The sequence below is a fragment of the Hemicordylus capensis genome, chromosome 6 (genome assembly GCF_027244095.1).
Source record: "Hemicordylus capensis ecotype Gifberg chromosome 6, rHemCap1.1.pri, whole genome shotgun sequence".
Lineage (NCBI taxonomy): Eukaryota > Metazoa > Chordata > Lepidosauria > Squamata > Cordylidae > Hemicordylus > Hemicordylus capensis.
In genome coordinates this window covers 161,138,489-161,162,860 of record NC_069662.1, presented here as the reverse complement: position 1 = coordinate 161,162,860, position 24,372 = coordinate 161,138,489, and the positions used below count along the sequence as shown (strand labels likewise).

At 46.0% G+C, this 24,372-nt stretch overlaps 1 protein-coding gene across 3 annotated transcripts in view; it reads right to left on the bottom strand.

Moving 5' to 3' along the window:
* TTC21A (tetratricopeptide repeat domain 21A) overlaps positions 1–24,372 on the bottom strand; it is a 102,818-nt gene that overhangs the window by 33,427 nt on the left and 45,019 nt on the right. For all 3 annotated transcript variants that reach the window (XM_053266319.1, XM_053266320.1, XM_053266322.1), the window contains 7 exons: positions 22,939–23,177; positions 22,473–22,545; positions 17,854–17,964; positions 16,733–16,871; positions 14,976–15,079; positions 8,396–8,584; positions 1,050–1,160 (listed from right to left, as the gene is read on the bottom strand). In XM_053266319.1, the coding sequence (XP_053122294.1) occupies positions 1,050–1,160; positions 8,396–8,584; positions 14,976–15,079; positions 16,733–16,871; positions 17,854–17,964; positions 22,473–22,545; positions 22,939–23,177 (966 nt within the window). The remainder of the gene's footprint in view (positions 1–1,049; positions 1,161–8,395; positions 8,585–14,975; positions 15,080–16,732; positions 16,872–17,853; positions 17,965–22,472; positions 22,546–22,938; positions 23,178–24,372) is intronic.

Here is a 24,372-nt window from a genome sequence, read left to right as displayed (position 1 = left end):
CATGCAGCAAAATATTTCTGTTGTCACACATATTAACCGACACACAGCTGATAAACACTTCTTCCTACATGCAAGTGTTCTGCAAAGAAGTGACTCATCACATTTGAAGAAGCCCTGAGTGCCTGTGCCATATGTGTGCAACAGACTGGGTGTCTGTGTTTATGCTTGCCTGCATGCATCAATTCCAATCCCTGTCCATGATCTGGATCCCTGTAACTCCATCTGCTGTCCCAACCCTGAGTTGCTGGTAGTCTGGCAAGCCATCCGTAAACCTTGATGTGGGCAAAGAAGTTCATATACAAGTACCAGTACAAAATCAAATTTCTTTTGGAAGTGATTTTCTTAAAGTGTGGGCTGAGGCATCCTGTGACAGTAAAGGCTTTTAAAAACAAGTCTTTCTGCTCTGCAGTGGAGCTGGATTGGATGCATGGTGGGAGAAGGAAGAGGGCAGCCATGCTAGCTAGTGAATAGATATTAAATTTGTGCATGTCTGTGTCACTGATAGGGGCAGAGCCGCCATTGGGCAAACGGGTTCAAAGAACCCGGGCTGCCACCAATCAGGGGCCGCGAGCACGGCCCCAGATACGCACCCCTGCATCTGAGGTCATATGCAGGGATGGTGGTGTTATTTCGGTCCCAAACGGGGATTGGCAGAGCGGCCGGAGTGACTCTCCCTGCCTTAAAGGTGCGGCCCCGTTTGGGAGAGAGACCATGTCCCCCGCATCTGATGTCAGACATGGGGGGCAGAGCCAGGGGGCCGCACACAGGCTGCCACCAGCCTCCCTACACTGCTGGTCACTGAGATGTCTGTCAGTAAAGATTCTGCTAATCATGACTCATGTGAATCCCTGGACCCTTTACCCTATGTGTTCAGTGGAACTGCACAGAAATGTAGTAGCAGCAGAGTTTTAGTTCAGAAGCTTTTCAAATTCCTTCCTCCTGGTAGACACAAAGTGCTAAATGTATGGTGGCCCATAAGGATCTAGCAAACTGGATTACTAGTCCACTATATAACAGTTTAAACCTGGGAAGGCAAAAGAGTACTGTACCATTGTTCCAGTTTCACTACTGTTGTCATCTTGAAGCATCAGGGCACAATAATGCTCACACTGATCAGTGTCTCCTTGCATCAAATGCAGATGAGCTAGTTCCAGAATTATCTAGAAATAAAATGGAAACACAACCTATTTAGCAGTGGAATTTTGATAACTACAATTTGGGGAGTGTCCTGAGAATTTAAACAGGTTGCTTACCTGTAACAGGTGATCTGGTAGTGATCTGTTGAGTCCATAAGTGAATGGGGTTCTGCGCCTGCGCAGGCACCTCTCGGGCCGACTAGGTAGCTCCTAGCGACGCCCAACCGCCCCTTCGCATGTGCTCCTGCACGCTAAATATATTGAGCGGCTGGGCGTCTTCCGTTAGTTTTCTGTGCAGACCGCTCAGCATACGCAATCTGCTAAATGATGTTCATACTTCTGCAGTGGGGATGGCTTCTGGGCGGGTCTTATGGACTCAACAGATCACTACCAGATCACCTGTTACAGGTAAGCAACCTGTTTATCTGGATCGTGATCCGTTGAGCCCATAAGTGAATGGGAGATTAGTTAGCTGACCCTCCTCGGAGGTGGGTGCAGAAGGATGGCCTCTAAGGCAACACCCTCTTCAACACACTCCGCCCATATTCAGCCTGGCGAGCCATGTGTAAATCCACCGCATAATGTTTTATAAAGGGCTGTTGGGAAGACCATGTTGCGGCCACACAGATGTCATCCATCTTAATTCCAGAAAGATGAGCAGCCGAAGTCGAGTAAGCCCTAGTTGAATGCGCTCGTATAGTCTTGGGCGGTGCTACCCCCTGCAGCCTATAAGCTAACAAGATCAGTTCCACCAACCAATGGGCAATACGTTGCCGAGACACTGGCAACCCCTTGCACTTGCCCTTATACGCCACAGACAGTTTACAAGACTTTCTGCACTCCTTAGTTGCCTTCAAGTAGTACAACAAAGTTCGGCGGACGTCCAGAGCGTGCAGTGCCTTCTCTAATGGCGACTGGGGTTTTTAAAAAAAGGTTGGCAAGACTATTTCTTGGTTTAGATGGAATTCTGTGACCACCTTCGGGCGGAAGCTAGGGTCAAGCCTCATCACCACCTTATGCGGGTAGAACTGGGTGTAGGGTTTGTCTGCCCTTAGCGCAAACAATTCCCCCACCCTTTTCACCGTGGTTATTGCAATTAGGAATGCAGTCTTGAGCGTTAGCAACCGCAAGCTAGCCCCATGCAGTGGCTCAAAAGGCTTTTCTGTCAACGCTGAAAGAACCAAGGACAAACTCCACTGTTCCAAAGGTCTTTTAAGTGGAGGATAAAGATTATTCAGCCCTTTCATGAATCTCTTACACTCCGGATGAGAAAACACTGATTTCCCATCCCATCCTGAGAGTCTTGAGGATAGAGCTGCCAGATGCACTTTCGACGATACATTTGCCAGGCCCTTTAACTTTAGACTAGTTAAATAAAGCAGTACCTGGCGCACTGATGCCCGCTGTGCCCTGAACTTATTCAGCTTTGCAAATGTTTTAAATCTCCTCCATTTACACAAGTAGCTACGTCTAGTTGACTTACGCCTACTATTTAACAAAATTGTTCTTAAAAGTTTATTCTCCACGCTGTTAGCTTTAGCGTCCCGATCTCCGGGTGTAGTATCCTTCCCCCTGCCATTTGCAGGAGATCTGACGTCGCTGGCAGACGGTAATGGTTCCCCCTGCACAGGCGAAGCAGCAGGGCAAACCACGCCTGACGTGGTCACCAAGGGGCTATCAGTATGAAATTCGCCTCGTCTCTCACGATCTGCGCTAACACTCGATTGAGGAGAGGCATCGGCGGGAACAGGTAAAGGAGCCCCCTGCTCCACTCGCATTGAAATGTGTCTCCTAGAGACCCCGCACCTATCCCCGCACGGGAACAATATCTCTTGCATTTTCTGTTCTTCTCTGTGCCAAACACATCCACCAAAGGGGTGCCCCAGAGATCGAAAATCTCTCTGACATATTCCCGTTTGACTTCCCATTCGTGCCTCTGATTGGTCAGAGTGCTCTGACTGAGAGCATCCGCTAGCTGGTTGTCTACACCCCTGATGTGAATTGCCATTGGATACATGGCATGTTTGATGCACCAGTCCCACAACCTTATTGACAAGGTGCAAAGCGTCGGTGAGACCGTCCCCCCTTGTCTGTTCAAATAAGCGATAGCAGTAGTGTTGTCCATTTGGATCTGTACCACAGCACCTCTGAGCTGTGGTTCGTAGGCCTTCAACGCCAAAAAAGCAGCCAACAGCTCCAAGTAGTTGATATGCAGTTTGGCCTGCTGAGGCGTCCACTGTCCTTGGATGCAATCTGGGCCGCAGTGCTCTCCCCACCCCTGTAGGGACGCATCTGTTGTGAACCATGCCGTAGGAAGAAGAGGCCGGAACGGTACTCCCTCTAAGAGATTCTCCTCTGCCATCCACCACTGCAGGGAAGTTTGCACCCCCCTGGGAAGGTGTAACAACATGTTTTGACTGTCTACATTGAGACGGAAGTGGTCCAAAAACCACCGTTGCAGGGGCCTCATCCGAAGTCTTGTATAACGTACCGTTGTGTTGCAAGAGGCCATCAAGCCTAACAGCCTTTGCACCCCTCTTGCCTTCTGCTCAGGTTTGTTGTGGAATTGATTCGCCAAAGCGATGATCTGACTGCACCTCTCCCTCGGCAAGAATGCTCTCCGCAGCTCTAAGTCGAGGACAGCTCCTATGAAGTTTAGCTTCTTTCTTGGGGTCAAATCTGACTTTTTCCAGTTGACATTGACTCCCAACTCCTGGAGAAGATGGAGCATCATCTGTATCTAAGTCTCCAACAACAGTCTGTCCTTGCTCACCAGGAGCCAGTCGTCCAAATACGGGTAGACCACTAGGCCCTAGGTTCGAAGGTACGCAACTATTACTGCCACCACCTTGGTAAAAACCCTCGGAGCCGTTGACAATCCGAAAGGGAGGACTGCATACTGGTAAATTGCCTCCCCCACTGTAAAACAGAGGTATTTTTGGTGGTTTTCCTGGATGCCCACATGGAAGTATACGTCTTTCAAATCAAACGTTGCCGCCCACTCTTCCTGCTCCAGAAAGGGTAGAATCTCCTGCAACGTCGTCATTCTGAACTTCCGGGTCCAGACAAAGTCGTTGAGTCCTCTCAAGTCCATGATTGCCCGTATCTCACCATCCCGCTTGGGTATTTGAAAATAACGGGAGTAGAATCCGGACAACCTCCTCGCCCACTGCACCGGTACAATTGCTCTCTTCTCCAATAACACCCTTATCTCCTCCTCCAAAACTGGTGTTGATTTCGTGAAACGCAGGCCTGAGAACGGGGGCAAAGCTGTGAATTCGATTGCATAACCCGTCTCCACAATCCTCAGAACCCACTGGTCCGATGTTATGTTGTGCCATGCTATAGCATGGCTTGCCAGTCTGATGGTTGAGCTGACAACTACAGGGCCGATGGCAGTGGTCCTGGCAATTGTACTTAAATGCAGCGGGCTGGCAGAGCAATCAAAAAGACTGCTTTGCAGCCTCCTTGTTGTTACGATTACTCTGGTTCTTGTTTTTGTTGCTGTTGTTGTTATTGTTGCTTCTGAAGCCCCTTGATCGCTGGTAGGGTTTGTTCTGCCTTCTGAAATCCCCCCAATCCTGGTAACGATAAGGCCTTTGTCTATTATAATTGTATGCACGAGAGCCAGATGTTGAGGTAGACACCATGAAAGTCTTTGCCGTAAACTTTGACTTCTTCAATGTTTCCATCGTGGCGTCTGCGCTCTCATGGAGAAGACCCTTACCATCAAAAGCAAGATTTTCAACACGGTCCTTCATGTCTGGCTGAAGAGATGTTGTGCGTAGCCAGGCATAGCGCCGCATGGTGACTGCAGTCACCATGGCCCTAGACTCAGTTTCAGCTAAATGTTTAAAAGTACTAAGTTGTTGCTTAGTCACCGAAGTTGTCTTTTCATACACCTCATGGAGCTTAACTTGCAATGCCTCCTGAGACATCGAGGTTGAGTCATGCAGCAAGTTGTCCCATAGGAGGTGAGTGTACCTAGCCATACATGCTGCGTAGTTTGCAATCCTAATAGCTAGGCTCGAGGTAGCATATAGTCTACGGCCTAATACATCAATCTTCCTGCCTTCCTTGTCCTCAGGTGTTGTGTGTTGGCGGCCGCCCTTTGATGTAGATGCGCAATCAACCACAATGGAATTAGGATCCGGGTGCTGCAGCAGGTAAGTGTCTTCTCCCTCACAAATCCGATATAGGTTCTCAATGCGCTTTGAGGTTGGATTTGCTGAGTGCACCGCATCCCATGCTGACTTTGCTGCTTTTGCTATAGCCGGTATCATGGGCAAAGATATAGGATGTGAAGCTTTGGATTTGGACATCATGTTATAGACCGGGTCAGTGGAATCAGTTTCCGGCAATTGCAAGTTTAAACCTAAGGCCTCTGCCATCTCTCTAATCAACACATGATACGCCTTAAGTTCCTCAGTCGGGGACCTTGAAAGGCGTGGTGGAACCTTGGATGGAAGTTCTGCCTGTCCACTGACTTGATCTGAATCTGATCCCTCAATATCAAAATCCTCACGCGTTGACGCAGGAGATGATTCTCTGGATGATGGGCTTGGTGGTGGAGGAGTACTTTTTCTCTTCCGTTTCCCACTAGGTTTTTCCTGTAGGGTCTTGGCCCTGGATGTTGTGGTCTGGTCTCCTGACCCCTGGGGAAGCCTCTCTTCCCGGGGTTGCTCTGGAACAGGCTGCTGCGCTTTCCACCTAAGGTATTCAGCATAATCGTGTGAGAGAGAGTGCCTGAACCCACATGAATGTGATGGCTGTGTAGCGGGGTGGCGTATACTGCCATCCATATAACCCGCCAACGGTGGCACTATAGCCAAGGGAGACTGGAGCAAGTTTTCGGCTGCAATCCTCGGGGGAAAAGATGGAGTCTTTGGAGGTGGGAGACAAGGCTCCACATTTACTACCTCCTCCTCTTCTTCCTCCTCCTCATCTAAACCGGTGCTCACGAACCCCTGAAAAGTAGATTCTGCAGGAGTATTAGGGCCCGATGCCATCAGGCTCCTGAGTGCCGAGGTCACACTCCGATTGGAGCGTTGGCTGCCGAAATTCCGTGGCGTAGATGGGGACTGTTGAGGAGTACGCGCAGGTGAGAGAGAGACACGCTGAAAATTTTCTCTCGATGTCGATGAGTTGCGTTTAGTCTTTGCTCTCGACGTCGAAGAGTCTCCTGTGTGCTCTCCCCCTGACGTCGAGGGCTTCGGTGTCGAGGGCTTCGGTACCGATGGATCCCTTGCGTGTTCTGCCCTCGACGTCGAGGGCTTCGGCGTCGAAGGGTCCCAAGTGCTCCTCGCACCCATCGATGCCGAGACTGGGCTTGATGTACGAGGTTCCGTACCCCACTCACCCTCCGATCCTTGCACCGATGAAGGTTATGGGGTTTTATGCTTATGCCCAGTTTTCATACTTTTTTTGGCAGAGCCTCCGACGTTTTTCTCTTGACAAGGCTTCTTCTCCTTACGCTTCTCCTTCAAAGAGACTTCCAATGGTCTCTTAAAAGCTGTATCAGGCACGCTTTTAGACTGTGGTATGACAGCTCCGTGTGTCTCCGCCATCGATGTCGGAGTCGATGTCGATGCCAACGAAGCCTCAGGGCGAGGGGTCGGCGGGCGGAGGGCATCCTCATAAAGTGCAGCTTTAAGGCGCAACGCTCTGTTCGTTCTCGTTTGTTTCGAGAAGGCACAGCAGATCTTACAAGCTGCCGTGTTGTGCTCCTCTCCGAGACACAACAAGCAAGCATCGTGATGATCAGTGGATGGCAATTTTGCCCGACACCTCACACATCTCTTGAACGTAGTTTTATTCTCCATTCCGTGTGCATTTTCCGTATTACAGTCCAGGTCAAAGAACAAATGATAAATTTCCGTCCGATCTTTCGTCAAATACAGTCCGTGTAGCAGTTAGTCAAGTTCCAAAAACAGTCCGGTTTAAGCCAAAAAATCAGTCAAGCAAATAGCCAATTCCGTTTAACGTATCCAAAGTCCAAAACCAAATAACTCACTTCTAGTTCGCAATCCCTGTCTACCGAGGAGCCCAAACGAGGTCTGAACGCTGTGGCGGTCAAACAGAAACTAATGGAGGACGCCCAGCTGCTCAATATATTTAGCATGCAGGAGCACGTGCGAAGGGGCAGTTGGGCATCGCGAGGAGCTACCTAGTCAGCCCGAGAGGTGCCTGCCCAGGCGCAGAACCCCATTCACTTATGGGCTCAACGAATCACAATCCAGATTAATAGGTATCTCTGGCCCTCTCTCCACTGAATTCCAATTCTCAGTTTGGTTGTTTTCATTGATAGCTACAAATGCCAAATTGGTTTAGGGTTGTTATTTTAATACAGAACTAGCCGACCCCGCACAGAGCATCTGTGCACTCTTTGGGGCCGGCAGTTACCTCTCCCCCCCGCTTCTGCCCCAGTTTCTGCTTCCAGGCCCAGCCACCTCTTCTCCCCACTGTCACTTCTGCCCCCATCCCACTTTCTTTCCCCCCTCCTGGGCCTTGCCTCCGCAGCCGGGCCTGGCTCGGGCCACCACTGCAGCAACCAATCCTCCTGGGTGCGCCTCAGCCAATCAGGCGCGTCTGCTGCCCAGCCAATCAGCTGGGTGCTGGGACGCACATTCCAAGGCACACCCAGGAGAATTAAATATATAGATTCCTGTGTTTTATATTTACGAAGTAAGAATGCCTACTCAGGATTTCTTAACACAATCTGATATGCTTTAACTATTAAGAGGTCCTGAATAGGCATTTCTGTTTAAGAAATGAGTTGTTGGGTCATCAAATGAAGGTCCACCCAGAATAGTATTCTTCACAAGAATCCCAGCAACCAACAGGTGGTAGGTGGTCAACCTGAAAATCGCCAGTGGTCCACTGAAGTTTATTTTCTGTGGCTGCCTAATCTTGGCATAGATCTGGCCTTAGAATGAACATATACATGAATGTATGAAGTTGCCTTATATTCAATGAGATCCACTGGTTCATCTGGTTCAGTATAGTCTACATACTCTGAGTGATAGCAGCTCTCCTGGGTTTCAGACAGGGTTCTTCCCTAGTCCTACCTGAAAATGCCAGGAATTGAAGCTGGGACCTCTTGGATGCAAAGCATGTGCTCTACCACTAAGCCATAAGGGACTCTTGCCATAAGAGACAGAGCGGGGTATTGAGGAAGTCATAGAGAAAGATGCAAAACAACAACCGCAAAACCAAAACAATCCGTGCTTTTGAGTGTGGAAAACTGAGGTTATGCTTACTTTACTGTCAGTTGGAACACAGGACAGGGCTTCCGTGTAGTATCTCAGAGCATCTGCATAGTTCTTCTCTTCTCGGCAGAATTCAGCAAACTGTACATAGATAATCAGTGCCACTTGTTTCTGAGGAGGGATCAGTTCTGGCTGTTCTACACGGACTCGCTTCAGGATTCTTTGCTGGATGCCATTTGCCTTGAAAATGAAAAACAGGTTGTTCACCTGTAATTTTTGATATTTTGGTGATGCGGTATCATTTACAATGTGGGCTTTGCACCTGTGCAATAGTCTCCGTGGGAGGATTTCAAGCTCCTCATAGCGCTCTGAAGCTTCTCATACAGAGCGCACTCAGTATCTTCGGTGGCAGAGCGCTTTCCAGCTCAGTTCCTGAATGGCCACTGTGTAGAAAGAGCTTCATAAAACAAAAGAGGTAAGTATAGCAGGTACATTTGAAAAATGGGGAGGCTGGGTGGGTGTTGTTAATGATACTCGATCACCAAAAGATCAAAAGTTACAGGTGAACAATCTGTTTATCTTAATGGTGATCCGGTATCCTTCACAACATGTGCGAGCAAGTAGCAAGCTCTCCCTAAAATGAGGTGAGTCTGAGGATGAGGAATTACAGATTTTTTTTTAGTACAGCCCACCAAAAAGCAGCCTCAGCCACAGAGTGGATATCTAAAGCATAGTGTTTTACAAAGGACATGTTGGAAGACCAGGTAGCAGCTTTTCTTATTTCAGAAAAGTCAATCTCCAACGAATGAGCAGCAGAGCTGGCCACAGCCCTAGTTGAATGGGCTTTGATAGTACTAGGAGGCTTAATTTCTTTCTTTATTATTTATTTATTTAATACATTTCTATACCGCCCAAAACGCAAGTTCTCTTTGTTGGTCATAGCAGTTGGAGATGAGTTGGACCAGCCATTCAGAAAACCTTTGCTGAGATGCAGGCTGGCCCTTGGGGGTACCTTCAAAGGTAACCAAGAGTCTATTGGACTTTCTGAAGTCCTCACTCCTGTTCAGGTAGAAGAGGAGCACTTTCTGCAGATCCAGGGAATATAAAGAATATTCCGGTCTGGGGGTGGGGTGGGGGAGACCAGTTTCATGAAAAAGATAGGAGAGACAATATCCTGGTTAATGTGAAACTCTGAAACCACTTTTGGTAAGAAGGCGGGGTCAGTGCACACAACAACTTTAATGGGGAATGTAGTGATCAGCCTCCCAGCTCTAATAGGGCCAACAGGAAGTGAATCCTTAGCCTTAATTTAGGAGGCTGGAGACTGCAAGTCTTGACCAATCAATCCATCAGGTGGGTGGGACATGAGGGCTGCTGGGAGGAATGCTGGGAAGAAGAAGGAAGTGAAACAGGAGAGCATGGAGGGGCAAGGAATCCAGCATAGAGTTTGTTCCTGTATGGTGATTCTGCAGATCCTTGAAAGACAGGATTGCAGGAGGCTTGACCTCATCAGGATTTTTGGTGAGTTTTCAAGTGGGAATAAGCCCAGGCTCTTGGGGCTTCAGAGTCTAGTGTAGGGGAAAGTATATTTAGTCACACTTTACATTAGGAATTATATTTCTTTTCTGTGTGCTCTGGATTCCTAAATATCTACTCTTTGTAACTCGTAACTAAGATTTTGATGTGTGCCGCCTAAAGAAGATCTGCGCGTTTTGAAACCAACTAAGATATTCTTGTATCCAACTAAGCATTTTTAAGTGCATGTAAAAAGCTAAAGCTTCAGATGGACCTGCAACTGAATAAACTGTTTTTGTTCTTTTCTTTTTACAAGCCTCCTAGAGGTGGTTATTAATTCAGGAGAAGAGGGGAGGGGGGAAGCTCACTAGTGCACAGCGTCTCTAAGAGCTCAGCTCAGCTATCAGTAGCTCCATGTGCAAGCAAACACTTGGGGAGCAGGTTTTTATATTGGCCCAATAACAAGTTCAAGAGAGACCCTGGACTAAAGCATTCTAGTCCAGCAGTCCAATCTCTGAAAGTTTAGAGTGCTTGGTGGCAGCGAATTTAAACTACCAGAACCTCTGCTTTATCAGAATCTCCCCCCACCCACTCTTTCTAGGCTTTTGAAAGTTAAGGATTTTAAACCACCAGGCAGCTTCTCAGACCACTCAGAGCAGTGACTCAGTAGATAAGAGTCTCCCTTGTGAGCTAGGAGACTGAGAAGGCTGGCCAGCACTGGCCAGCCAGTTAATTATCTACCTGGCTGTCAGGAGAATCACTTGGTAAATGGAACATCAGCTCTAAGAGCGGTGAGTTCACTGACCCTCCTAGTGGTATTTATTGCAATCAGGAAAGCTGTCTTGAAGGTGAGCAGCTTAATAGGAGCCAAGGATAACAGTTCGAAAGGTGCCTCGGTAAGGGTGGAAAGTACCAAGGAGAGACTCCAGGGCTCAACTGGTTTTGTAACTGGGGAGAAAGATTGTTTTGCCCTTTTAGAAACCTTTTGCAGTCTGGGTGGGGGAAAGGAGTTTTAGCATCCCATCCTTTATGCATCACAGAGAGGGCTGTGATGGACCTTGATAGAAGAGGTCCATATGGATAGATGAGGTATCATATAGACCTTGATAGATAAGTTGGAAGGGCCGGTATGTTTTAGGGTAGTCAAACACAGGAGAACTTGATTTACAGAGGCAGAAGTTGATTTGAAGCCTTTGGTCTTACCATAATTTGTAAATCTTTTCCATTTACAGGAGTAATTGTATCTGGTTGAGGCTTTCCTCTCATGGAGCAAGATCCAGTTTAGAAGTTCAGCCTCCAGGCTGTTATGTTCAGCGTTTGGAGACTGTGATGAAGTACCTGGCCCCTGTTCTGTAAGAGTAGGTCAGGGTGGTGGTGGAAGCAATGATGAGGGCCTTGAGACAGTTGTAAGAGCAGGGGAGACCAGAGCTGTCTTGGCCACTACAGTATGAGTATTATGTATTTAGTTTTGTGTTGTAAGATTTTGCTGAGGACACATGATAGGAGAGGAAAGAGCGGGAAGTAGAAATGCATGTTCCAGCGGATTTGGAAGGCATCCCCTAGAGATGCCTTGCCCACTGCTGCTCTTGAGCAGAAGAGGGGAAATTTCCTGTTGTGTTGTGAAGCAAAGAGGCCCATTTGGGGGACGCCCCAGTGTAGGAAAAGATTGGATCATACATACAATAGAGAGCTACCGCTCCTATGGCAGAAATGCTCACTTTGCATTTGTATCCAATATGGCACCTATGTAAGTCTGAGATATCTGGGGGATGAGGGAGGATTTTTTCCAATTTACCTGCACGCCTCCCAAATCCCTCTAGGAGAGTGAGCATTGCCTGGATGCGATTGGTGAGCAGTGCTTTGTCTGGAGAGATCAGCCAGTCTAGGTACGCAAATATTGAGATGCCTTCCATCCTGAGGTGGGCAATGATGGCACTCATACATTTTTTGAAGATGTGTGGGGCTTTGGAAAGGCCAAATAGGAGGACTGAATACTGGTAAACCTGGTCCTTGATGGTGAACCATACGTATTTCTTGTGTCTCGTCTGAATTACCACATGAAAGTAAGTGTCTTTTGAGGTTTAGAGAGGCAAGCCACTCTTCCTCTGCTAGGAGAGGGAAGAGCTGTAGCTGAGTGGGCATTTGAAATGTTTTCACGTGAATGGAATTGTTGAGGAGATGAAGATCCAGTATATGTTGGAGATCACTGTCTCTTTTTGGTACTTGAAAGTACTTGAAATAGAACCGTGCCCATTGGTTTATCTTTGAAATGGTTCTATCACCCCTCTGGACAAACAGTTCTTGGACTTCTGTTAATAGTGTATGAGTTGAGGGGTGTGTGTTTTATTCCAAGGAAAGGAGGAAGTGTGTGAAATTCTATAGCATAGCCAGTGGAAATAATGTCTTGCACCCAAGCGTCAGAAGTAATAAGATGCCAGGTGGCAAGGAAAGGGCCAAGATTGATGGGTCCAGAAGTTCCAACAGGCAGGGGGGGAATGGGGAGTCAAAGGCTGCTTGGATTGGTCCTTGGATGAGGTACTTTGTTGGTGATGTTGCCTTTCCAGGAAGGAGTGATTTTGGGAGTTCTGGAAATATTTCCTGAAGTCTTTGCAGTCGGTACAACCATATTGGTACCGTGGTTTGTCAGACCTCCTAAACATTTGAGGCTGGTATTGCTGAGTGGCAAAGGAAGTGAAAGTTTTAGCAGTAAACTTAGATTTCTTCATTCATAGTCTCATCTGCTTGAGAACTAAACAGACTGTCCCCATTGAAGGGGAGATCTTCAATTTTGTCTCTCATGTCCTGCTGCAAGAGAAATAATGGAGCCATGCATGTCACCTTAAGGAGATGGCGCTAACCAATGTGCAAGATTCTGTTTCTCTAAGATTTGTGGCGCTCAGTGGAGAGCGATAGAGGCGTCAACATCAAGGATGCTGGAGTCTCAGTAGAGGCAGATGGTATCAGAAGTAAAGCTGATTACATCGAGATTGGAGCCGGTATCAGCGTTGAGACCTGAGAAGTCGAAGCTGGAAGAGTAGAAGCTTGCTTGATGATCTCCGGAGTAGAAGATGATGAATGGGAATGGATGACCTGAACAACCGACAGGGACGGTGTCTGAGTGTCATTCAGTATAGATGATGTCAACTAAGTAGACAGGTGATGGACAGGTGTTTAAGGTTGCATATGGCTCAAAGTCGGCATCAATGGAAGTGCCGATGGTCAGATTGATAATGACATGGACAGTTGATGGTCTTTCATGGCCAGAAGGGTAGAGCTTACTGTGGTGCTCAACCCTGGGGCTGTTGATGTCAATGTTGAAATTGAAGATGAGGTATCTTGATGTTTGTACATTGTATCCTCCTCCTAGTGTTTCCATTTCTTATTATGCTTGTGGTGGCCATCCTTTGAAATATACTTGGGTTTTGTTGAAGGTTGCCTTATTGGTAATGCCTGGGGTGGCTTTTGAAGCCAAGCCCAATTTTGACAGAGTCAACGTTGATGGTGCCGACAACAAAGGAGACTGTGGCATTTGAGTTGGTGAGCATAAGGCTTGCTCATAAAGGGCTGCTCTCAAACACAATTCCCTGCTCTTCTGAGTGAGTTTGGTAAATGATAAACACATTTTGCAGGTGCATGAGTTGTGGTCTTCCCCTAAGCAAAGCTGGCAGAGGTCATGCTTATCTGAAGAGGGAGGGTCCTGCGTAGGAGGAACAACATTTAACAGGCTTTTTTTAGTCCACTGAGACGCAGCCAGAATGTGAGGCAAGGAATAGACAGAAAAAACAGTTCAAGGTCAGAACGATAATAAGCAAACTGTAAATTTTGTGTCTTTCAGAAACCAAGCATGAGGAGCAAATCCCAAGGGAAGGGTTCACAATGGCAGTTGAGCAGGAACTGAGCTGGAAAGTGCTCTGCCGCCGAAGATACCAAGCATGCTCTGTGCATGAAAGGCAGAGCTTCAGAGCACTATGAGGCACAAAGCCCATGTTGTGAAGGATACTGGATCACCATTAAGATCAAATGTACTATGTTAGGACAGTATGGGAGGGGAAGTCTCATACTAGCATGCATCTAAACAATCCCTAAACTGGGGGTGGGGGCGACACACCAACCAATTGGCAATACAAATACCGCAACACCATCATATAAAGCCACCTGATCCAGGTGCCAGCTGTGCTTCTAAAATCAACACCAGCAGCATAGATAGGTACAGAATGAAATGCCACCACCGCCCCTTACCTCTTCTAGGGCTCTTACTGCTGCAGTTCGACAAATGTGGCAGGATATCTTGCCTAACATGTCCATCAGCCAAACTCAATTGGCCAGATGGGGCTTTGCTTAAGGTAATAAATGATGAATAGATACACATCTTAAAAAAAAAAAAATCCACTACCTGTGGGTGAACATTTTTATCTTATAATCATTCCACAAGGGACCTACGGAGCGGCCATTCTCAAGAAAATAAATTCTGATGGGCACATGGAGCTTAAGGCAATAAAGCAGGATGTATAAATTCCTGCTTTATTGCCTTAAGTGCCATATGTGTAAATACATGAATGTGTAAACCAGGTCCTAAAGGGATAAGATGGGTTTTTCTCCCATTAAAAAAATTCCAAGTGAGCCATTTATCATTATGAATCCTTGCTTTGCCATGTAATTTGTACAAGGACTTTTGAGAGCAAGGATTCTGTTAATGATCTTGTACTTCTTGCTACCAGCTGTTCTACTTCTGCATTTGAAGAAGCAGGCTGTAACCTACACAAGCTTCTGCTGTAGAAAAATTAGTGTGAAATGGGGCTATTTGATTATTTAAATAACGAATCAGTAAGTTAGTCTGCTTCCCAAGTTACATTTTAATGTCATGGGAGCGCTCTTAAGACAAGAGAAAAGTCATGTGTTAAAAAAATCATGTGGGAAGAATTAATCCATAATACTACTTCCCAGAGAAATGTTTAAGGGCGAAGGTGCTGGGAGTGGTTGCCAGGGCACACCACCCTTTTTGGAGATGGCAATTCAGCAACTTTGAAAGAAGTGCATTGGAATATATGATGCTAACCGATTTGGAATCATTTCCAGCAGTACATGGAAATTGAACTAAGTTATTATTATTTTTTACCTTGTTCAGAGTTTCCAGAACAACTTCTCTTTTAGTTGCCTCATAAACCTTTGCTAGCAACATCAGGTTCTTGACATCCTTCATCATAGAAGGCAGATCATCAACTGGAAGGTGAAAAAAGAATTATATCTCTATAGCTTTCATTTATGACAATGACCAAGATTTTCTGTTGTGCGTAGATTACGGCTAGAAAAATATTTGATTAGTGCAAGTGGAATTTGAAAAGGACAAGAGAAGCACTTCTGTCTGGATGTGCAGAGAGAACTATTGGGACTGATGTTGCTCTAGAACTAACATAGCCTGGGTGTTTGCTTCTGCATCTCTGATAAATACCTGACTAATCTGGATATTTGTTAGTAAACTGCTTATTACAAAGGGTCAGACTAGAAGATCCATTATCAGAGCTCCCGGCTTTTTTAAAAAAGTTAAAGCATCAAAGTTAAAGCATCCCAGGGCGGGGGTGGAATTCCGATTGGAACAGATCTTCTTGGCATTTTCCAGATTACTCCCTGCAACAGCTTTGCAACGTGTCCTCTAAGTGCCCCTCCAAATTGCCTGTGTTGTGACACTGCGGTCGCTGCATTGTCAGCAGGGTGCTGTCCATATTTCCAATGCATTGTTTAGAATTGTATTGATGCGTTTCAGCCCTATAATGTGGTAAATGTGTTGCAGGAAAGTAGCTATATTTCCCCATTTTTAGGCAGCTTGTTCCGTAGTTTGTGCATTGCAACGTAGTGTAGTGTGGACAGTGGAGGAAGCAAGTGGGCGGGTGGGCAGGAAGGGACGGAAGGGGACAAGCTTGGGGCAGAAGGGAGCCAAGGAAGGGTGTGTGTGTTCAGCCTCTGGAAAGAGCCCCACCTCCTCCCTGCCTGCCTCCTTCTTCCCCAATCCACACATTCAGAGAGGGGGCCAGAAAAGAGCCCCTCTTCTTAGAAGTCTCTTAGATGGGCTTGGCAGAGTGGGTTTGTGGCAAAGAAGAAGACAGGGGCCCCGTGTGCACCCTCCAAAGGTAGGGCTAGCTCCCGGTGGGCTGCTCCCCACTCTCTCTCTCCCTCGCCACCCAAGCCCAGCTTTTGCACGGTGCAGCAGCGGTGCAGCAGCAACTTCTTCCACTGTTGCTTCCTTTTGCATTCTGCTTTTGGGGCATGCGCAGATCTGGCCACTTACTTAAGAGGAAGCCCATTGAACTGAATCATTTACTTCTGCACAATCCCATTTGTTTACCCTAGTGGTAGTTTTGCACAAAAGCGCCCAGAGGAAAAAAATTTAAAATGAAACTTCCTCATGTCATTCCCACTCTGCTATCCCATTAGCCTGAAATGGAGGTGGGGTGCAGTGAATGCGATTCCGGTGGAATATGGACAGCCCCTGCCCAGAAAACCTGCTGCAGCGGGGGCCAATTTGAATGGCCACAACCCTGTCACGATGCATTGAAAAACACTGCGCTCTCAGTTTCCAGCCACTACCTAATACCTTTGCACTTTGCAACACTTTAAGAGGTGCAGATCTCGTAATCTGGAAAACACTCAATTGGTTGGGTCAAGTACAATGTCATTACAGACTAGTTGTGAAGTGGCAGGATTGTTGATCGTAAAGAAACAACCAGCCATGATTCCCCAGAGTGGCAGTGAAGGGCCACATGTAGCCTAGGATTTGTTCCCATGCAAATCTTTAGTAATCACATTTATCGTGCATGCTTCTGCCTTAAGTCAAGATGAAAACCTTGGGGAAAGATTCCAAGAAAAGAGAAATGTTACCAGGGTCATGATCTAGTGCTTGGTTTAGAACTTTCTCTGCTTTGCCAAACTTTTTGAGCTTTAAGAGGAGATCAGCTAGATCGTGACACAAGAAGTCCTGCTCACTCATCTTGAGAGCAACTTCGTAGTAATTGATAGCCTGAAAGGAATTAATATGTTTCAACAGATAAGCTCAAGAATGAGCTACAAATGAAATACATGCTTTTGTGACACCTATAGGTCCTAGACCTGAGCTACATGATCAAGAGTATCCTATGGTACTGCTCATTGGACTGTACCAGTTCACTGCAGCTTTCCCAATTTTTCTTATAATGTCTTCCCTGCACAGAGAAAAGCATTATTAGGGAGAAGATTAGGCTTGAACCCTTCTCCCTGAGGGAGTGCTCAAACATGCAGCTCCCAGCCTCTAAACTGAAGTGCGGCACTCCAGAGAAAGCTGAATGACGTGATTTTTTTAGCTTAGTTTTTCTGCTTTCATCCACCAAAACTGAGTAGACAGCTTCATTAAGGGCTACAAGTCATCTTCAATCAAGTGTAAATTCTTTGCTTGGCACCTTGGAGCTTTAGAACCAAGCAAGGCGATTCTAGGACATGCTCTTGAATGCAGGCCCACATTAAAACTCTGTTTAGCAGCACAGATTAAAGAGAGGACAGCTGACACAGGGGTGTAGCTGGTCTATCAACGGCTACTAGTCAGAGGGCTATATAGGCCACCTCCAGCCTCAAAGGCAAGATGCTTCTGAGTACCAGTTGCAGGGGAGTAACAGCAGGAGAGGGGGCATGCCCTCAACTCCTGCCTGTAGGCTCTCAGCGGCATCCGGTGGGCCACTGTGTGAAACAGGATGCTGGACTAGATGGGCCATGGGCCTGATCCAGAGGGGCTGTTCTTATCTTAGCTATAATTGAGTGGATGTGTTCAAAGAACCCAGATCCCTGAGCTTCTGGGGGTCCCCAGCTCCCTCCCTCCCTATCTTTTTCATTATCTCATCACTCCAAGGGGCCGCTGGAGAGAGGGGTGAGCACAGACCCCCTCTCCCTTAGTTATGCCCCGAGCTGACAGCTGGCTGTGCTTGGGTGGGGCTTGAATCATGTTCAGCAAGAAGAATTATTTGTGTCTGAACCTTGTTATATTGATGGGTGTTCACATATGCTTGCCCAATTTTCCTTGCCACTGTTGCATCCAAGGGGTTCTTCTTCTGAGCTGCTTCATAAACTTCCAAGGCTTTCTCAGGCTACAATAAGTGACAGAAATACAGCAACTATTTCTGGATGTCAGAGTAATAGAGTTATTTTGGACTGTATTGGAGAATTTTCTATTTCTTGTTCATCAGTGCTGAGGACAATATAGTGCTTGAGCCTTCACATCTGTTCTTGGGGTCAGATGGGCTCACTACATTCAATGAGTTACTCCCAAGTAAACAAGCATAGGACTTGTGGTCTTTACATTTTATTTCAGGACTGAGAATCTCTGGTGAGTGAGCCAGAGAGAATTTTACCAGAATTTTGAGAAGCCCATGTAGGTTTTGAAAAATAGGGTGGCTGATAGTTGTGAACTTAGGGTTTGATTTTGGCTCTTTCGAAATGGTTTGACTGTTTTTGTTGAGACAGGTGCTTTTATTGTTAGTTTCTTATTAACTCAAATTCTATAGAGACCTTGACTAAAATAATGATGAGCTAGGACATAAGTGTTTTAAATAAATAAGTAGAAATCTAAATGTTTACTCTGATCTAGGGCACTTCCAGAAAGAATGTTTAGACTGGAATTGTCACACATCGTTTACTCACTTGTTATAGGTGTGTGTGTGTCTGTGTGTGCGTGTCTGTGTGTGTAACGTGACATCATCATGTCATCATGTGTGGGCAGACTGTGCGCAACCTGTGAAGGTGTGTTTATCTGTGTTGGTGGTGAAGCAGAAGAGGCCCCTCACTTCTGCATCTGGGCAAGATACAGCCCTTTTCCAGTCTGTGACTCATCAAGGTGTGGATCATCTTGGGGATCCATCAATGCCTCACTACACTTTTTTCTTAAATTTTTGAAGGTGCTTTGCTATCATAGTACCTTCCCAGTCACTCACACCAGTGCAGGGATGTGAGTTTGCAACCATGGACAGCCAAAGGTTTTTAAAAGGCCATAGCAGGAGTATGGCATGGTAGCTAAGGTTCATTAGTTATGCTGCCATGACCAGATAAAACAGGAAAAACACACAATATGTGGATTCTTTAATGTGCATATATGTACAGGAACATGTATCCACAGAGCTAAAGGCTTTTAGAAAACCACAGCAGCTGAGTGGCATGGTGGTACAGGGTAATAACGACATTGATTTAAAAAAATTGAATCACTGTCTTATCTTTCAATCCCTACTATTCCCACACTTTTGTCTTCTTTGCAGAGCATGCACAGAGCCAGCTGCAAAGTTAGCAGAGGTAGTGGGAGGGAATTGGAAGGGATGGTGGGTGGGATATTGAGAGAGGAAGGAAGCTTTGTGGGAACAATTACCACAATAATTCACAATGTGTGGATGGGGAACTGTAGGAGGAAATGCAGTGTGTGTAGACAACCTGCACTGACTCTGCATAGAATTAATTGTGCAAGTCCACTGAATCTCCCACATTGTACCCCTCCATCTGGAAAGGCTCTTAGCTGGACAATTCAGCTGGCAGAAAGATGTCTGTCAAAATTAATGGCAGATTAAAACAGGCCAAGTACCTAAGGCCATTTTGGATAAGTGAAGAGACAGGGTTCTGGACTTGGGTGTCAGTTCTAATCCTAGTCAAAAAGCCTAGATCCTTAAAGTGTGGTGCAAGCTGAGGAACACAACAGCCAAGAAGAGGAGAGGATTCTGAAGAGGAGAACATTTTTCTCTGTTCATTCATCAAACAATTCCAGCATGCCAGGAGCCAGCATGATGTAGTGGTTAGAGTGCTGGACTAGGACCGGGAAGACCCGAGTCCAAATCCCCATTCAGCCATGATACTAGCTGGGTGACTCTGGGCCAGTCACTTCTCTCTCAGCCTAACCTACTTCACAGGGTTGTTGTGAGGAAAAACTTAAGTATGTAGTACACCGCTCTGGGCTCCTTGGAGGAAGAGTGGGATATAAATGTAATAACAACAACAACAACAACAAATAAATAAATAAAACTCTCACAGAACAGTTGGTTACTTGGTACTGGATAGGGGGACAAGGATGTAAGTAATTCTAAAAGGAGGTTCTGAGTGCAAAGCATTTTGCACAGCAAAGGTGCAATAGAAATGATAAATAATATAATCTGCTTTCCAGCATATGAGCTTCCAAATACTGAACAAATCCCTCACCTATGCTATGTGGTGTCTTATAAAAACCGGCCCTATCCATCCCCAGCACAGCATCCCTCCAGTGACTATCTTATGTTTCTTTTCTAGATTGTGAGCCCTTTGGTGACAGGGAGCCATTTTGTTTATTTATCTATGTAAATAACTTTGGGAACTTTTCTGAAAAGCAGTATATAAATATTCATCGTATTTGTTAAAATATATCCGTCGTATTCCTATGTTGTAGAACAACAGTAGTATTAATAAGTTTTTACATAATGCTTTGGTGTATTCAGCCAGTTTTGGATATGTAAGATATTAAAAGGCTGGCTTTAAATCCAACATTTTGTCATGGATTGCCTAGATGACCTTTTTAGACCCCAGTATTTACATAAGAACATAGGAAGTTGCCATATACTGAGTCAGACCATTGGTCTATCTAGCTCAGTATTGTCTACACAGACTGGCAGTGGCTTCTCCAAGGTTGCAGGCAGGAATCTCTCTCAGCCCTATCTCGGAGAAGCCAGGGAGGGAACTTGGAACCTTCTGCTCTTCCCAGAGTGGCTCTATCCCCTGAGGGGAATATCTTACAGTGCTCACACATCAAGTTTCCCATTCAAATGCAACCAGGGCAGACCCTGCTTATCTAAGGGGACAAAAGTCATGCTTGCTACCACAACACCAGCTCTCCTCTCCTCTGATTAGCTGTAAACTATATCAGAAAACTGTTGTGTGCAATAAGCATGTGCACGGAACTGGTTTTTGCAGTTCAGTTTGAATTTTAACTGAATTCAAACTGAACTGCAAAAACTGGTTCCATGGACACCCCCTATTGCACACAACAGTTTTCTGATACAGTTTACAGCTTATCTAAATACTGGGGTATAAAAAGGTAATCTAAGCAATCCATGACAAAATGTTGGGTTTAAAGCCAGCCTTTTGACTCGACGGCACAGACATCCCTTTCATATCTCACATATCCAAAACTGGTTGAATACACCAAAGGATTATGCAAAATACCTCAAACCAACTGGGGGTTCAGCCTACTCAATCGAACCAGGTTGAACTGGTTTGACCCAGTTCAATGGGATATGCTTGCAAAGGGGAACCTGGAGAGGATTCTCCTTTATAAGCAAAGGGGAATCCTGCCTTTAAAAGACTTCTAAGGGCAGCCAGCCAGGGGGTGGCAATGGCTAGAGGGCAACTCACTGCCGCCTCCTCTAAACCCTGGTGCTCCCCCCAGAAGTGTGCCCTGTGCAGCAGCAGTGCAGTTCCAGCCTCCATGCATGCACAGAGGCCATTTGTATGACCTCTGCACATGCATGGAGGATAGAACCATGCTGCTGCTGCTGCAGGGAGTGCTGGGGTTTAAAAGAGCCACTGGCGCCATTGGCAAGATGCTCTCTTGTAGCCCCCCCAGCTGCACTTAGAAGCCCTTTAAAGGCAGGATTCACCTTTGCCTGTAAAGGGGAATCTTCACCAAATCCTCACTAGCTAGCATAGCCTGCCAAACCAGGTTGGACTGTGTTGAACCAGTCCATAATAGACTGGGCTCAGTTCAGTTTGAACTTGAAGCAGCTGCTTTTTTTTTTTTTTTTTTTTGAGGCCGATTAGTTTCAAGTTTGAACCGGTTGAACTGGGCTGGTTCGAATCCAACCCGGTTCGATTTGAACTGGTTATGCACAATCCTAGTGCTCAAGGCTGCAATCCAGAAATTACCCTGCACCAGGAGTTTATGCTCCTTATGAGGGTATTGTAATGACAATAATGAAAGATAAGTACTCGAGAAAACACGTCTATAAAAATACTAGTCTACTTGTATAGCTTCTAGTACAGCATATACAGGCACAAGCATAGACAAAGCTCAGGACATCGAAAAATAGCATTGATTGTATAGGACATTTCATGAAAAGTTGTTTTGAGGAGCATAGTTCAAGCAGCATTGTATTTACAAACTGTCAAGAAAGAAAAGAGCCAATGAGGAAGCCCAAAAGGCAATCTGAATCTCTATCAAAATTTCCACCTTTTTTATTCAACATTTCTCATGAGTCTACAGAATCAAAACTGAGAGAAACACATCAGCATTTCATTCATCTCAATAGGAAACTAATTGTCATGTAGATATTTGTTTACTGCTGCTTATTTGATCTATTGTTACTTTAACTCAAATTTATAATTCACCTTTCCCCCTAATCCTTATATTTGAGAAGGAAGAGCAAACTTGAGTCTTAAAAGCACATCCTGAAAGCATCTTTGAAAAACATGGGTTTCAGGTAACATACGTAAAACTTTCATCATCTCTAGGCCTAGCTGAATCAAATCAAACAAGGAAAAATGGGGTGATTTAATTTCAATATCCATGACAGTATTACTTTTTCACACACACACACTTACATTTCTTGGAATTATTACTGTGTCATTAGACAAACTGTCACTTCACACTAACCTCTTGAATATTCATGTAGGCATCACCCAAGAGAAGGCTTGTATGAGGACTTGGCAGATTTTGACATAGTTCACTATATAAAAGAGGGGTGTTATTTAAGAAATAACAAGAAGCAAATCTCAGCATGTAAAATTTGACTGTATAATTTCACAAGTAATTAGAAGGGGAAAAAGGAACTGTTTTAAATGGACACCAGAGCTTAAAGGAGCAAAAGCTCGGCTTTCTTAAAAAGCACCCTGGGGGTGTGAATATACCTAATCATCCTTACTCAGGACTGTGCCCAATGTGCCCGCCAGACCCAGCAATTTTGATGAGAGGGGAAAGAGATGGGCTTATCTTTTCCAACCAATTTTGTAACCAGACATCCCACCTCAAGCTCAGTGCTGCCTCTTTGGCCATAGTCAAGCCAGAGTAAGGGAAGCACAAAATGAATTCTTGCAAAAGCAAAATTAACTTAAGACATTACCAATAGCATCCAATGTACAATCGTTTATCTTTTCGAATCTGAAGATAAATCTGAGCCATCTTTTCCTTAACTTCAGTGTAATATGGCTGGTTTGGTGTGATATTCCTCAACATAGTTAAGGCTAAATCCACGTCTCCTTTACTGAGAGCCAAATCTACATTTGCAACAGTGATTCGGATCTCCTCTGATGTTCCACTGAATTCGTTGATAGCATCTTGCATGATCTTAGTAGCTTCATGCTGGAATGTTAAAACAACAGTGTCTTACACAAACGACATTTCACAAATAAAAAACGAGGTGCTTCCAGGGCGTTTTCCAGATTACGAGATTCGTGCCGGTTAAAGAGTTGCAAAGTGTGACGTAATAGTGCAACAGTTTAAAACCAAGAGCAAAGAGTTGTTCAGTGTTTCATGGTAGGCTGAGGGCCATTCATACTGCTGTCCACTGCAACGTGTTTTCCAGGCAGGAGGTGTCCATATATTCCTTGAAATGCATCTATCTGCCCACTCCTTCTGCTCCATTTGGGCCAAAGGGGTCGCAATGGGGGCGGGGAATGATGTGATGCCCTTTCTTTTATTAAATTTTTTTTCCTGGTCTGCCTTGCACAAAGCCACCAGCTGGGGAAGGCGCCATTCCAAAACAAAAATCTAACTGAGTCCTGCATCACTGCAGCCTTGCACAGGCGGTTCAATGGCGGCGGTGGGGCGGGGAATCCAATGGCAGAGAAGGCCATAATAATAGGAGGGAGGAGGCAGAGGAGGCTCCTTCAGTGAGGATGAGCTGCCCAAATCTGTTGGGTTTGGGACCCTGGCAGGGGTGGCTGGTGTGAGCGCTGCTGCATCTTTAACTCTAAATTACTAGGTGCTTACCTCTCCTCCTGCCACACCTGAAAGTGGTTGTGAGCAGTGATGCGCTGCCCAGCACCCACTGTGGTGGAGGTGGCCACCAGTTGGCAGAGGCAGTTTGTGTGGCCAGCAAATGGCCTCCATGCAAATGGCCTCCCTGCAAGGGCTTCCTTGCAATAAACAAGGGTGTGTGTGTGGGGGGGGGGGGAGTCCATTGCCTTGCAGTAAACAAGCTGGATTGCACAGAATGAATCAGTTCAATGGGCTTCCTCTTAAGTAAGTGACTGTTCTTTCTCCCTGCCCAGGACTGCTCCATTGCCTTGTAGTAAACTAATAGGATTGCAGAGAAGTAAATGATTTCAATCAATGGGTTTCCTCTTCAGTAAAAGTGAACGGGTGAAGGCTGGATTCAGAAATCCACTCAGCTGCACTAGTATGAGTCTCTGGCTAAGTGGCGGAGCTGATTCTCTGCTGGGCCACTGCTGCTGCAACCAGCCTCCAGAGCTCTTACCTCAGGGGCAAAGGGGCAAGAGGCAAGGAGGCAGCAGAGTGCTACAGAGGGCAGTGAGGAGAGGTGGCAGTGGCCATG